General features: G+C 48.1%; 1 protein-coding gene across 2 annotated transcripts in view; it reads left to right on the top strand.

Annotated features, from left to right (window-relative positions):
• The window catches only part of RPH3AL (rabphilin 3A like (without C2 domains)), a 42,526-nt gene extending 32,570 nt beyond the window's left edge, over positions 1-9,956 (top strand). For both annotated transcript variants that reach the window (XM_081890628.1, XM_081890627.1), the window contains exons 7-9: positions 1,895-2,008; positions 4,048-4,230; positions 8,860-9,956. In XM_081890628.1, the coding sequence (XP_081746754.1) occupies positions 1,895-2,008; positions 4,048-4,230; positions 8,860-8,894 (332 nt within the window). In that variant the 3' untranslated portion in view covers positions 8,895-9,956. The remainder of the gene's footprint in view (positions 1-1,894; positions 2,009-4,047; positions 4,231-8,859) is intronic.
• The last annotated feature ends 4,440 nt before the right edge of the window (positions 9,957-14,396 follow it).

Raw genomic sequence — 14,396 nt, 5'->3', positions numbered from 1 at the left:
GAGACTCGTGTTTGGCACGATCCGCTGTTGGGGTTTAGATTGCTTGCCTTAATAGCAACAACAAAACGAAACAAAAAACCTGTCACAAATGACCAGAACCTTACTCGGAAAGTCACTACGTGCTTCCTTGTTCAAAATTCTCGGCATAAAGCCCTCAGATCTGAACATATTGGGTCTTGAGGTTCTGGAGCGAAAGAACAAAGAAGTCGATCCCTTCTCCATCAGGATCTGTGAGATCCGATGAAGCCGATTGTTTGAAGATTCCCATTGGGGCATCTGGTTGGCCACTGGCCCGATCCAGCAGCCCCGTCTTCTGCTCTTACACAGTTAATCTTGCAGCTAGCAAGCTCAAAACCTTTTAATTTCCACCCCCCCAAATATGTTATTATAGGAGTTGCTTCTGAACAACAACTGAGAAATGTCACAAGAACATGTGGGTCTTATGAACACTGCTTCTCAAAAGAACCACACTGGTTGCCTGTGAGCTTTGGAGTCTTCCGCTGACAGACAAAACCCTAAATGAGCTGAGCACCAAATATCCCATGTAGATCTGCCTGGGTGTTGAAATCTCCAGGAGAAATCTCCCTGCAATTCATTGAGCCAGTATTGCATGACAAGGCCTTCTCTGTCGTGGCTCCCGGGTTATGGAATGTCTCTGAGTAGTGTCTGTCTTCAAAGCTGCATGCATATCTCAACACCCAGAAAAGATACCGTATTTTTCGCACCATAGGGCGCACCGGACCATAGGGCCCACCCATTTTTTGGGGGGGAAATAAAGGGGGGAAAATTATTTTCCCCCCCCAGGCGCGGGGCTGGGGCGGGGGAAGCTCTAGCTTCCCCCGACCCCAGCCCGCAAACAGGCAGCTCTCTGCAAGCCGTGGGAGCACTCCCGCTGCTTGTGGAGAGGTCCGCGAAGCCTGGGCGCGCTGAGCTCAGCACGCGCAGGCTTCGGCATGCTGGCAACTCTCCGCAAGGAGCCGGAGCGCTCCCGCTCCTTGCGAAGAGGTCCGCGAAGCCTGGAGAGCGTGAGGGGTCGGTGCGCACCGACCCCTCTCACTCTCCAGGCTTCAGCGAAAGCCTGCATTCGCACCATAGGACGCACACACATTTCCCCTTCATTTTTGGAGGGGAAAAAGTGCGTCCTATGGTGCGAAAAATACGGTATATTATACTCTATGTCTCGTACAACAAAATATTTTATTTAGAGTTTATTGGACTCCATCACAATTGCATAAACATGGTCTATTGACAACAATGTGTTGTTGGAGATGCAGTAAGGACAATGCTTCTTTAAAGTATATGGTTTACACGGTGGTCAGCGTTAGCAAATTTTTGGAGAAAAATACTAGGAAGTATAAGAACTATTGTGGGGAAGGAGTTCAGGGTAACTATAGGATAAAAATATGACCTCCTTTGATCAATGGATAGATGACATGACAACTCTTGAAACCTATGAACAGATCGCTTTCAGACGAAAATTATGCATGGACAAATTTAATATTTGGAAAGTATTTATCGCAACCATAGTAACTCATGAAGTGAGGGATATAATAAGTCTTCTCTATTTACATATATATTACATAGTTCTGCAACCCTAATTAGTTTATAATGTTACTTCGTTATTGTTGTTATCCTGTTTTCTTTTGTTTCTTTCCCTCCTCTTCTTATTTACTTCAATCAACTGTAAAACTTTCAATAAAATATAAATAAATGGAAAACCCCCAGTTTAGATGTGCCTTTCCACACAGACATTGGGAGAGTTGAGGATGGAATCTGAATATCCCTCTCACTGCGGCAGGCTTGCCATTTCTGACTAGTGTTGATTCATTTTATAATTTATGGCCGGATCTTCCCCTCTCCTCCCCTTCCGCCTTGTATTTCTGTCTCCCTACAGTGGTCTCTAGTGATAGTGACAGCGACTCTGAGTTCAGCTCGTCGAGTCTGGATGACCGGTCTTTGCTCGCAGGATCGAAGGGTTTCAAGATCAGACAACACCGAGCTGAATCTGGTGAGGAAAGCAACTTCTTGTGTCACTGGGTGCTCCTTCAGCATTGCAGTATCATTAATTATTACTAAGATTTTATTAAATGTACAGTGGTACCTTGGTTCTCAAACTTAATTTGTTCTGGAAGTCCGTTCCAAAACCAGAGCGTTCTAAAACCAAGCACCCTTTCCCATAGAACGTAAGGCAAAACAGATTAATCCATTCCAGACTTTTAAAAACAACCCCTAAAACAGCAATTTAACATTAATTTTACTATCTAATGAGACCATTGATCCATAAAATGAAAGCAATAATCAATGTACTGTACTATTAAATAAATAAGAAGGCATTGTAGATGATAAAAATTAAAATGAATTTTTTTTCTTACCTGCACTGATGATAGTCATTGTTTGGATGGGGGGCTTTTATCCATTTCCGCAGTCACACAATCAATCAGTCAGTAGCTGAACTGGGTTCCACACAGTCACAAAAACAAATTAACTGAAAAAACCTCAAAAACAAAAACATAGTATAAATAGCAAAAACAAAAGCGCCAAACTTAATCCGTTCCAGAAGTCCGTTTGACTTCCAAAATGTTTGAAAACCAAGGCACAGCTTCTGATTGGTGCAGGCGCCCCGGAAACAGTAGCCAACAGCCACATCGGACATTCAGCTTCCGAAAAACGTTCGAAAACTGGAACACTTACTTCTGGGTTTTCGGTGTTTGAGCACCCAGGTACCACTGTGTATACATTTGCAGGAACACTTTGTACAAGTTTCTGAGGCACAGGGGCAGAGCCTTTTTCGCCCAGAGGGCCACAGAACCTTCTGGGGGGCACTTGCCAGTGGTGGGCGGGGCCCGAGGCAAAAGTGGGAGGGGCAACTGATGCAAATTTTTACCTGTGTGCAGGCAAGTTTCTGCACACTCTCACCCCCCCATCCTTCCACCGAGGCAAGCAAAGAGGAACGATCAGAGTTCAAGGACACATTTCCCGCCACTCAAGGAAGGGGTGAAGTCGGGCTGGTGAAGGGTGTGGCCTGGGGAGAGAAAGGGGTGTGGCTGAAGAGAAGGCGTGGCTTGGGGGAGACATCTGAGGGCCAGGCAGAGAGGCCTAGAGCACTGCATTTGGCCCTCAGGTCAGCACAGACCATCTTAAGGGGCTGGAAGGCCAGGAGAAATGGCAGCAAACGTTGAAACACTAATTTGGCTCAGGTTTTAAAACCCAGCGTCTTGGTGTCTTGGTTAGAGCTCCGACCCAGGGTTCAAATCCACACTCAGCCATGGATCTCACTGCCTAACCTACCCCGCAGTGTTGCTGTGGGGATTAAATGTCTTCAGCTCCTTGGAGAAAAAGGCGGGATATAAATGCAATAAATAAATATAAAAGAAATAAAAACGCAGCGTGGTTTTGCGGGGAGGGCCTTCCATTTGAAAAAAAAAAGTTTAAAATGGTAGAGGTCACACCCCGCTCCCTGTTAATACATAAAAGCCTCTTTTCAGGAACGTGTTTATTTGACTTCACTGCGCCGTAGAGAAATTGATCTTCGCAAGACTTCTCTTAATAAAGTCACGCTGGTTTTTTTAAGGCCATAATATTATTTTGCGCAGCGGCAGATTTTAATCTGTGACATACTTTGGCATTGACTGATTATTGCTCCAAGGTTTCTTGAGCGGCTGCCTCTGCATGATAGATTGTTTCAAATCATTTTATAGGGAAAGGGGCTGCCTTGCTATTGACAGATAACGTCCTTGCGTACATTTTCTTAAAATGGATGCCTTCGGGAATAAGCACCCGTAGCAACTGTTTCTGCAAAAACATTTTTCCCCCTCTTGCGGTTAGCTTTTGTTTTCCTTACCTTGATGAAGAGCTCCTGTTGCTCTAAGTGCACGAGGGTGGTTTTCTTGGGGGGGGGTAATGTGTGTGTGTGTCCAGCATCGTGATCTTACAGCTGTGGTTGGGCTCTCTGCCTCCTGCTCCACCAGCCGTCACGGGGAATGGAGGTGTAAGTAGGGATCTGCATGTCCTGGCCAAGAGATCAGACCCTCTTCTTCCTCCCTGCAGTGTCCAGCAGTGAAGTGACCCGGACCCCCACCAGGACCCCCAGCCGTGCCTTGGGGAGCATCTTGTCGGAGAGCCAGAGCAGCCTCTGCAGCGAGAGGGGAGGAGCCTTGAGCGCTACGGAGAGCTGCCACAGCGACCTCCCGGCTGAAGACGAAGACAGCGATGCCGGCCGCGGCGTCTCTGGTGAGTGGGGAGGAGGGGAAGAGGGGCACAGGAGGCCGGCCAGACTGTCCTGGACCACCAAGGAAGCTGCCTTGTACTGAGACAGACATGGGGTCCATCTAGCCCAGCAGTGCCTGCACTGACTGGCAGCAGCGCTCCAGGGTTCCAGGCAGCGGGACGTCCCTAGGCCAAGGATTGCACCCGGGACTTTTTGCAAGCTGGACAGATGCTCTCCTGTTCATCTAATCCTAACTGTCCAGACCTCATGGTTCTCAGTTGAGAGGTGATTATAGCAGGAACATAGAATGTTGCCTTATAAGGAGCAGATCATCAGCCCCTCTAGCTCAGCGCTGTCAATAGCTCAGTCAACAGAGCACGAGACTCCGAATCTCAGGGTTGTGGGTTTGAGCCCACGTTGGGCAAAAGATTCCTGCCTCGTAGGGGTTGGTCTAGATGGCCCTCAGGGTCCCTTCCAACTCTACTTCTATGATTCTTACACCGACAGGCTGCAGCTATCCAGGGTTTCAGGCAGAGGACATTAGTTTAGTTAGTGCTGTGTGAAGAAGCCCTTCCTTTTGTCTGTCCCAAATTTTCTAACATTTAGCTTTCATTCGGTGGCCCCAGTGAGTTACCGTATTATAAGACCGGGGGGGGGGGAATCCCTGTCCACTTTCTCTACATCATGCCCAATATTACACACTTCTCTGCTGTGTTCCGTCCCATTACTCACTGTTTTTTCCAGATTAAAAAAGACCCAAACATTGCAATCTGTGCTTGCTTTCGTTTTTAAAGATACAAGTTTCTAGTCCATGTGATTCTGTGAGAGCAGGGTGCTGGGCCGGATGGACCCTTGGCCTGATCCAGCAGGCTCAGCTTATGTTCTTAAAGGTGCTTTCCTTCTACTCTGCAAAAAGATGTGTGGGTGGGCCACAGGCAGCAAATCATGCATTTTGGCGTGTCTGTGCCGTGATCCTGCCACCCAATTGGTTCCCTTTCATGTCAGAACAGGAAGTGAGGACTGTTTTTTCACCTGAGAGTTTTGAACTCTTTCATCAACTTTGCTGCTTTTAGCTTACCGAGGGAACTTGGGTGCAAATGAAGTTTGCAAGAACTGGGAATTAAAAAAAGGGGGGAAAAGCACCCTGAAGTGTGACTTTGTTATCCAGGGTGAAAATTTTAGTGTTTGCAATGTATATTTATATATATTTTTCTGGGCCAGCTCTAAATCCAAGGCATTAATATGCACACACTCTGTTCCTCCTCTCTCACTTCCCCACCCCAAATCAGCTTGCTTTGCAACTTGCCGGAAACTTTTCTGTGTGCCTGTGGGACATTGATTTTGGATTGAGCCTGGGAAATTCAGTGCACTCTCCCTGAGCCACAGACGGGGCTAGATGGATGCTGTTTTGCCGCTACAAAATCAACCATTTGCAACAAAGCAGCTGAGAATTCTGTGGCCTGCTTCCATTTCAGGTCCCTTATCCTGCTTTATTTATTTGCCTAATTCATTCTGCTCCTGTTTTTTAATCAAGGCAAAGGGGGCTTTTGCTCTCTTGCCACAAAGAATCTTATTCACCAACTCAAGTTGCTTAAAAAGGGTAAAGGGACCCCTGACCATTAGGTCCAGTCATGACTGACTCTGGGGTTGCGGTGCTCATCTCGCTTGATTGGCTGAGGGAGCCGGCGTACAGCTTTCGGGTCATGAGGCCAGCATGACTAAGCCGCTTCTGGCGAATCAGAGCAGCACATGGAAACGCTGTTTACCTTCCCGCTGGAGTGGTACCTATTTATCTACTTGCACTATGACGTGCTTTTGAACTGCTAGGTTGGCAGGAGCAGGAACCAAGCAACGGGAGCTCACCCCGTCGCAGGGATTCGAACTGCCGACCTTCTGATTGGCAAGTCCTAGGCTCCATGGTTTAACCCACAGCGCCACCCGTGTCCCAACTCAAGTTGCTTAGATGTCACCAAATTTTGCCCCATCTCTCTCTCTCTTTCAAATATATCTTCTTGCCTCTTAAAAACAAAAACGAGCTCCAAGAGCAGGATTCTGCAGCTAGGGTCAAAGAGAGGGGCCTAAATAGAGCCTTGCTGTATCAGGCCAGTGGCCTATCTAGTGCAACATCCTGTTCTCTCATCGGCCAACCAGATGCCCCTGTGGGAAAACAGCAAGTAGGAACCGAGCAAAAGAGCAACTCTTCCCCACCTGCGATTCTCAGCAGCTGATGTTCAGCGGTATACTGCTTCCAACAGGGGATAGCAGAACATAACCATCATGACTAGTTGCCTTCTCCTCCATGAATTTGGGAGCATATTCACCCAGTGCTTTTCCAGCTGCACTGGCTCCCGGTGGAGTACAGGGTCAGATTTAAGGTGCTGGTTTTGACCTTCAAAGCCCTTCGCAGCCTAGGACCCTCGTACCTACAGGACCGCCTCTCCCGGTATGCCCCACAGAGGACCTTAAGGTCCATAAACAGCACCACCCTAGAGGTCCCGGGCCCTAAGGAAGTCAGATTAGCCTCAACCAGAGCCAGGGCCTTTTCAACATTGGCCCCGGCTGGTGGAACGCTCTGTCTCATGAGACCAGGGCCCTGCGGGATCTGATTTCTTTCCACAGGGCCTGTAAGACAGAGTTGTTCCGCCTGGCCTTTGGCTTGGAATCAATTTGATTTCCTCCCCCTCTTTCCTTTTCCCTTTCTCCTTCTGTGATGGAACTCCTATTTGGGGACTTCCCTGGCTTTTTTTCTGGCCCACGTAGGACAAGTCTGGATAGTTGGCCTTTGACGTTTTCATCCTTTGACGTTTTTGATTTGAGTTTCTACTGAAATCAGGCTGCATTTTAATGTTGTATTTTAATCTTGTTTTTAAGTTGTATTTTAATCAATTGTTTTTATACCTGGTGTTAGCCGCCCTGAGCCCGGTCTTGGCTGGGGAGGGTGGGGTAGAAATAAAATTTATTATTAATATTATTAATCCTCTTTTAAAGCCATCTGAGTAGGTGGCCATCGCTGCCTCCTGTGGGAGGGAGTTCCATAGGTTAACCCTGTACTGTGTGCAGAAGGACTTTTATTTCATCAGTCCTGAATCTTCCAACCTTCAGCTTTGTTGGGTTCTGGTGCAATGAGAGAGGGAGAAGAGCTTTCCTCTATCCACTCTCTCCACGCCACGCCTGGTTTCACAAAACCCTTTATCATGGCGCTTGCTTGCATATACTTGCTTTTTCTCTAAACTAAAATGTCCCCAAACCTTTCCTCCTCGTAGCGAATTTGCTCCATCCCCTCAATCATTTTGGTCACAGTGGTACAAACTGCTGTGTTGCCCACACAGCTGTCGCTCCTTCTTGTCTCCATTAAAAAAAACATTCCCAGAAACTAGTATGACTCTTCCCCCCCCAGTCTTTTGTCCTTCCCTGACTCCCCCCTCTGCCCCCCCAATCCTTCTTCCTTTCCTCTCATCTCCTACAACGACTTACTTCTATAAAGCGTTAATGGACCTTGTTTTCTAACCACGAGTCTGGCTAACAATCCATAACTTCTTCGCTTCATTATGGCTCTTAGTGAGCTTTTAATGATTTCTGCAGAGGGGTTTGTTGTGGGGCGAGGAGAGGAGGAACGCCCCCCTCCTGGGAATGTAGGTGTTGAGAAATCTTCTGTGGGGCACTCTCTCCCCACAGAACGTTCTCAGAGACATAAGACAATGGGGGAAACAAATCTGTTATTAGGATTGTGACGCTCTTAAGAGTGGGCATAAAATCCTCTTTGATTGTCTGCTGCTTAAATTGAGATGAGGGTTTTAAAAAACAAACATAAGACTAGCTTGCTGGGTGAGGCCAGCAGCCCATGTAATCCACCCTCCTGTTCTCACAGTGGCCGACCAGATGTCCTGTGGGAAAGTCACAAACAGGAGTTCATCACAAGAGCATCCCCAGCTATGAATGGCCAGTATCTTTTTTACAGTGGTATATGCATAAATAAAATAAATACATATATATAAGGCATATATATAAATACATATATGTAAGTAGTCTTACACAGATGCGACTGACCTAATGCAGCCCTGGAGCAAAGGGATCGCAAGAGACTCAGAAGAGCAGCCAGGGAGGGACTGAATAATGGGACTGAATATTAGGACTTTCCTAGCCCCTTGATAGAAACTACAGTTTAAAGAAATGACATGCAAGGTGAACTCTGCCTCAACGTTGCTACAAGGGCAGCATTTATTGTTCCTTGGGCTCTTGTTGTATCTGCCTTCTGATAAATTGGAAGGAAGAACATTAAGCCTTCCCCAAAGAGGAAAGCCTTTCTGCATTTTGGGATAGTTCACCACTCCAAATATGCCTTTTCCATCTTCGTAAAAGCAGGCACGGCCACCCCGGTGTATATTAGCAAAGATAACCTAAGAAAGGCATTACGTTTGGGAAAATAGTTTGCAAAACTCTCTCTCTCTCTCTCTCTCTCTCTCTCTCTCTCTCTCTCTCTCTCTCTGTGTGTGTGTGTGTGTGTGTGTGTTGGGAGAGATTTGCATGAAAATGCTGACTTTTTTCATGAGGAACCCAGAAAGAGGAAAATCCCCAAACTGGAGGATTTGTTGTCAAGGTTTCCCGTTTATGGGGCTGTGTTGAAATCCTGTTTTGTTTCCTTTCTTTCCAAGGGAAAAGACGTCTTCTGTCAAGCCCGCGGCGTTGATGGGGGCCCAGCTCCTTCCTGAGAGGTTTCCTCTACGCTGATCCGCTGTGCAGAAGCCGGGCGGGACTGTGTGACCCGGGACTTTTGGGGCGGGTGGGGAACCAAAGACACACGCCAGCCTTACAGACCTGAGCTTGCCACTGTGCTGAAGGTGTTGTGACTGTGGCTTTTGTCCTCCTGTTTTGTCTTGCTCCTCTTGCTGATAGATGAAGAACTGGCGCAGTCGAGGAACAACCTTTTCTGTGGGAGACTCCTGCAAAGAAACCAAGAGAGCTCCTTTGACCAACTCTCTCCTTTGGCCCTTTCGGAATTGGGGTTCCCTGCAATTTTGACTGCATGCGCTAAGATGCTGACTAGAACAGCTTTCTCTCTGAAAGAGGGTCCTGCTGTTGAGTGGTTAGGGAGAAAGAGGAGCTGTGTGGTGTGACTGCAACGCTTAGCTCTTTGCACAGGCCTAAAAATACCTTGCATCCTGGGAAAGGCAGTGAGTATCAGTCCTGGGCGGAGAATGGGCATCGCACTGGGTCTCCCTTCTCTCGAGAGGCAGAGGGTTTAGGATGGATGGACGGAAGCCAGCTTAGTGGCTGGTAGACCCTTTTTAAATTAAATGCCACTGCAGCCATGGGTTGAGGGGGAGAAGCAATGCCATGTGGCAAACTGAGTTGCCTCATTCTGAGCTGATTCATCCCGCCTTCCGCCCAATCACTGGGAGGCTTTTAGCACAGCAGTTTGGAAAGGAGATTGGCTGCAAGTGAAGTGGGAGTACCCTTGTGTCTCACTTGCCCGCTTCTCCCCATGGGGAATGCCTTCCCAGTTGAGTGTTTTGCAATTGGGATCTGCCACTGGAAGCTCTTAAGGCCGAATCCAGCCCCTTAAGGAATTCCGTCACAATCATTACAGCTTTTTGGGGGTTGGGAGGATCGGTTCCTGACGAAAAGTGTCCCTCTTGGATCCCCTCTCTCTTTGCAAAATTCCTTGTTTGGCCTGTATGTTGCACACAATGTGTTCCGCTCATGTGGGAGGCTGTTTTTTTTTTAAAATAAAGTAAAATAAAATTCCAAATGTGCTGTTTCCTGTGGTGTTCTCGGTTTCTGAGCAGAAGTGGCTTGCCCGCTGAGGTGGAGCTTCCGCAGCAGGTGGGCCGCTGTGGCGTCACCTCAGAAAGAATGCTGTAGATTTGGAAAATGTTGAGAAAAGCGCAAGGGAAATGATAAAGGGGAGGGAGATACCCCCCCCATGAGGAAAAGATGCAACGTTTGGGACTTTAGTTCTGAGGAGGTGGGGAATCTCATGCTCCAGGGCCAAATGAGCCCTCCAACCCTCTCTATATAGAGCCAGTGTGGTGTAGTGGTTAAGAGTGATAGACTCATAATCTGGGGAACCGGGTTCGTGTCTCCGCTCCTCCAGATGCAGCTGCTGGGTGACCTTGGGCCAGTCACACTTCTCTGAAGTCTCTCAGCCCCACTCACCTCACAGAGTGTTTGTTGTGGGGGAGGAAGGGAAAGGAGATTGTTAGCTGCTTTGAGACTCCTTCAGGTAGTGATAAAGCGGGATATCAAATCCAAACTCCTCCTCCTCCTCCTCCTCCTCTTCTTCTTCTTCTTCTTCTTCTTCTTCTTCTTCTTCTTCTTCTTCTTCTTCTTCTTTATGGCCCCTGGGACTCTCTCCAGGCCGTGCCAACTTTCCCAGGACACACCTCTTACTGGGCTTGTTCAAGGGCCAGGTAGAGAGGCCTGTGGGGGGGTACCTGAGGTTCCCCACCCCCTTGCAAGTCGCCCTCTCAGACCAAAAGGATACTGCACATCTGAATTTGCCACTCCCCTTCTGCCCACCAGCTGGGCTTGAAGGCTTCAGCCTTCTCTAGCCCATGACCCCCCCTCCAGGAACAGTCCCTCAATGGCATCCGGCTTCTGAACTCAGAGATGCTCCATCCGTCCACTGTGACTTCAGCTCCCTGCAGAAACCGGTCTCCAGGCTCTCGCCAGCCGCTGTCAGAAACAGACCCCAAACTTGAGATCATTTTTTTTGCACATTGGAGCATCTCCCAATTGGCCTGTGACCGGGACGCCAAGAACAGACCTTGTGTGCTGCAGGAAACGTAAATGACTTTGAGGGGGTTGGAGGTCTTCCATGTTTCTGCATTCCTCTCCCTCCTTCCCTCCATCTTCTCAACCCTAACGCCATTAACAAAACATCTTTCATAGCCCCGTACTTTCCCCCCATCGACGCTCCTCCTGTGATTATGATTATTTCTACCTTCTGTTGAAAACCATCCAGGATAATGGAGCCCTTTAATAGCGGCTCTGAAGCTGTTCTTCTTGGCCTTCGGCTTGTCATTCATTTTGCCTGACAATGAGCGGGGCCATTCAAACCCGCCAGCTAAGAAAAATCACGCTATTGTTCATAAAAAATCATATAGCTTTTTCTCTCTAGATCTCCACCTTTCGCCCTCCATTCAATCTCAAGGCTTTTTAATACCTGACATCCTTTTTTTTTTTTTTTGCAATTTACATGGTGGTTGTTTCCCCATCCCCCCTTCTCCAAACTCTATGCAAATTGCTATGGGGTGTTTTTGGAAGAAAAAAAAATTAACCACAGCAGTCAAGAGCTGTTGTGTTGATAGGAAATGTTCCTTTCTATCACGAAAAGCTGTTTTGATCTGATACGCCTCTTTCCCCTGCAACCACCTCTTTTTGCATACTTCACCCCTCTGAATCATTTGAATTCAGCTCTGAATTATATATATCTAAGGGCTGATTCAATCCTCAGGTGGTTGTGTTTAAAAGTTGGAAGCAGGCGCTGTCGGACTGTGACTCCCATCATACCCAGAGCTAATGACCACCTTGGCTGGGGCTGATGGGAGTTAGAGATCCTCCTCGTTCCTTCTTCAAGAGGCACCCCCCCTCTCTCGGGAGCAAATATCTTTTCTAAATAGAGGCATTCCCACCTCTCTGGGAGCCACACACTTTCTCGGAGCTCTCCGTGGTGCTGAAACCAAGGACCTGATTCCTTCTGCCTTGTGCTGTTTCTTTGCTGAGGACAGGACAAGGCAGTTCTTTTGCCCTGACCACATCTGGAGGGAGCAGCCCAAACACCCATGCGCAGGAGAGAGTGGTTGTTGAGCTCAGGTCCTGTTTGTGGGCTTCCCAAAAAGGAAGAGACCAACAACATCTGGAGGCACCAGGTCCTCTTAACAAGAGGAAGAGTGTACACTCCCCACACTTAAAATGCCTGTGCAAATAAAATTAGGCATGGCATGGAGAAAGTGGACAGATTAAAAAAAATTCTCCCTCCTAACACTAGAACTTGTGGACCATCCAATGAAGCTGAACGTTGGAAGATTCAGAACAGAGCATAGAATTCTAGAGTTGGAAGGGAACCTGAGAATCATCTAGTCCAACCCCCTTCGATGCAGGAATATGCAGCTGTCCCAAGTGGGAATCGAACCTACAACCTTGGCGTCATTGACACCATGCTCTAACCAACTGAGCTATTCATGATACAAGAGAAGACTTATTCACATAGAGTTAAACTATGGAACTGACTCCTGCAAGAGGTAGTGGTGGCCATCAACTTGGACAGCGTTAAAAGAGGACTGGACAAATTCACAGAGGAGAAGGCATGATGACTATACTCTGCCTCCACAGCAATGATTCTGAATACCAGTTGCTGGAGACCACAGGAGGGGAGAGTTGCTCTTGTGCTTGAATCCAGCTTTGTGGTTTCCCACAGGCATGTGAGAACAGGATGACGGACTAGGTGGCCCAATGGCCGGATCCAGCAGGCCATTCTTAGGAGAGGAGTAGAATCTCCCAGGCTCATCGTTTTGTGCATCGGTAAGTGGAGCAACAAAGTGGCGCCGTCAGGACTGTTAGAAACAGTGTGTTATTTTAATCCCCACAAAACACTCTGTCATCCCTGTTACACTGTGTCAGATGGCGAGAGATCAGCAGGAGTGGATCTGCCCAATCGCCTCGTGCGTATGGTGGCAGGATACTAACCGCAGCAACATTGAGCCTGCAGGACTCCGGTTTTAGCGCCGTTCCGTGGCGACCCCATGGCTCCTCTTTAGAAAGAAGCAGACAGAGGGGTCTGTCATGAGCTCGTCCTACACTCGAGTAGGACCCTGGCAGAGACACATGCCCGACTGGCATGCTCTCTCCCTCCTGGTCGATTGTTCGGGAGCTTCAAAAGCTTTCTTCAGCCCGAACATCACAGCGACCGATGCCAACAGACACCGGCACACTTAGGGATACTCAGAGTCTTCGCTGTTGCGTAACAGACCTCAGCAACTCAGCATTTTGGCTAATCTACTTTATTTACATATAAACACACACACAGAGCACTGTAACATGGCTCCCTCCCTCTCTAGCATCAGACAGCAAAGAGAAAAGAAACAAAGGACAATAGTCCCACTTCACGGAACACAGTAACACAAACATCCTGCCTCCGTCACTTCCCACTCTGTGGAGTCAAAACCTATGCTGTCATGTGATAGAAAATCCCATGACTGCAACCATGGAGCAGGAATTCTAACAGAGTCTGCACAGAGCAGGGGATGGGGAGAAACCTGTGGTCCTCCAGCTCCCATCTGCCCTAGCCAGCACTGTCAGGGATGATGGGAGTTGTAGTCTAGCAATGTTTGGCAAGCCGCAGGTCTCCCATCCCTGCTCCAAGGAACAGCAAGTAGCACTTCTGGGATTGGCATCAGGCACCCTGCTTGTGCTTGGCCCTTGGTGCATGCCCAGTGATGCCAACTTTGGTGCCAGCCTTGCCAACTGTGCATCAGGGCTCAGGTATCAGATGCCAGGTACTTCACTCTCCACCCTGACTCTTAACTGGTTGAGCCAAAGTATTTCCTCACGGAGGAATAATGTTCCGTTCATGGGCCTCTTCGCTTTTGGACTCACCGCCTGCAGTTGCCGGCGTGCGGGTGGGATGAGGGAACCGGCTGGGTGGAGACGGGCACGAGGTTAATTGCTTTGTCAAGGAGCCTTGTCAAATCTGGCGGGTGGCGCCACGTCTTGCTTCTCAGCCTCGCAGGCAGGCAGCCGCTGACATTTTTAATTACCCTTGTTCGTATATGTAAAACAAGGCGCCGAAATCAGCGACCAACTTGTTATTCGCGAGTGCCTGTGAAAAAGGCCAGAGGGGCTCCAGCACATGAGCCGAGTGCAAATGGCAGGGGCAGTGTGCTTGGGGGAGGGAGGTGTTTTCTGTTGGGATTCGAGGGGCTGAGCCTTCAGCTTTGCTGCCCCTAATAATAATAATAATAATAATAATAATAATAATAATAATAATTTATTATTTATACCCTGCCCATCTGGCTGAGTTTCCCCAAGTGTTAAAAACAATACAGCATTAAATATTAAAAACTTCCCTAAACAGGGCTGCCTTCAGATGTCTTTTAAAGATAAGATAGCTACTGATTTCCTTCACATCTGAAGGGAGGGCGTTCCACAGGGCGGGTGCCACTACTGAGAAGGCCCTCTGTCTGGTTCC

Source organism: Podarcis melisellensis (assembly GCF_964234715.1).
Source record: "Podarcis melisellensis genome assembly, chromosome: 15".
Lineage (NCBI taxonomy): Eukaryota > Metazoa > Chordata > Lepidosauria > Squamata > Lacertidae > Podarcis > Podarcis melisellensis.
Note: the sequence above shows the minus strand (reverse complement) of the source record. Positions and strands in the feature narration are given on the sequence as shown.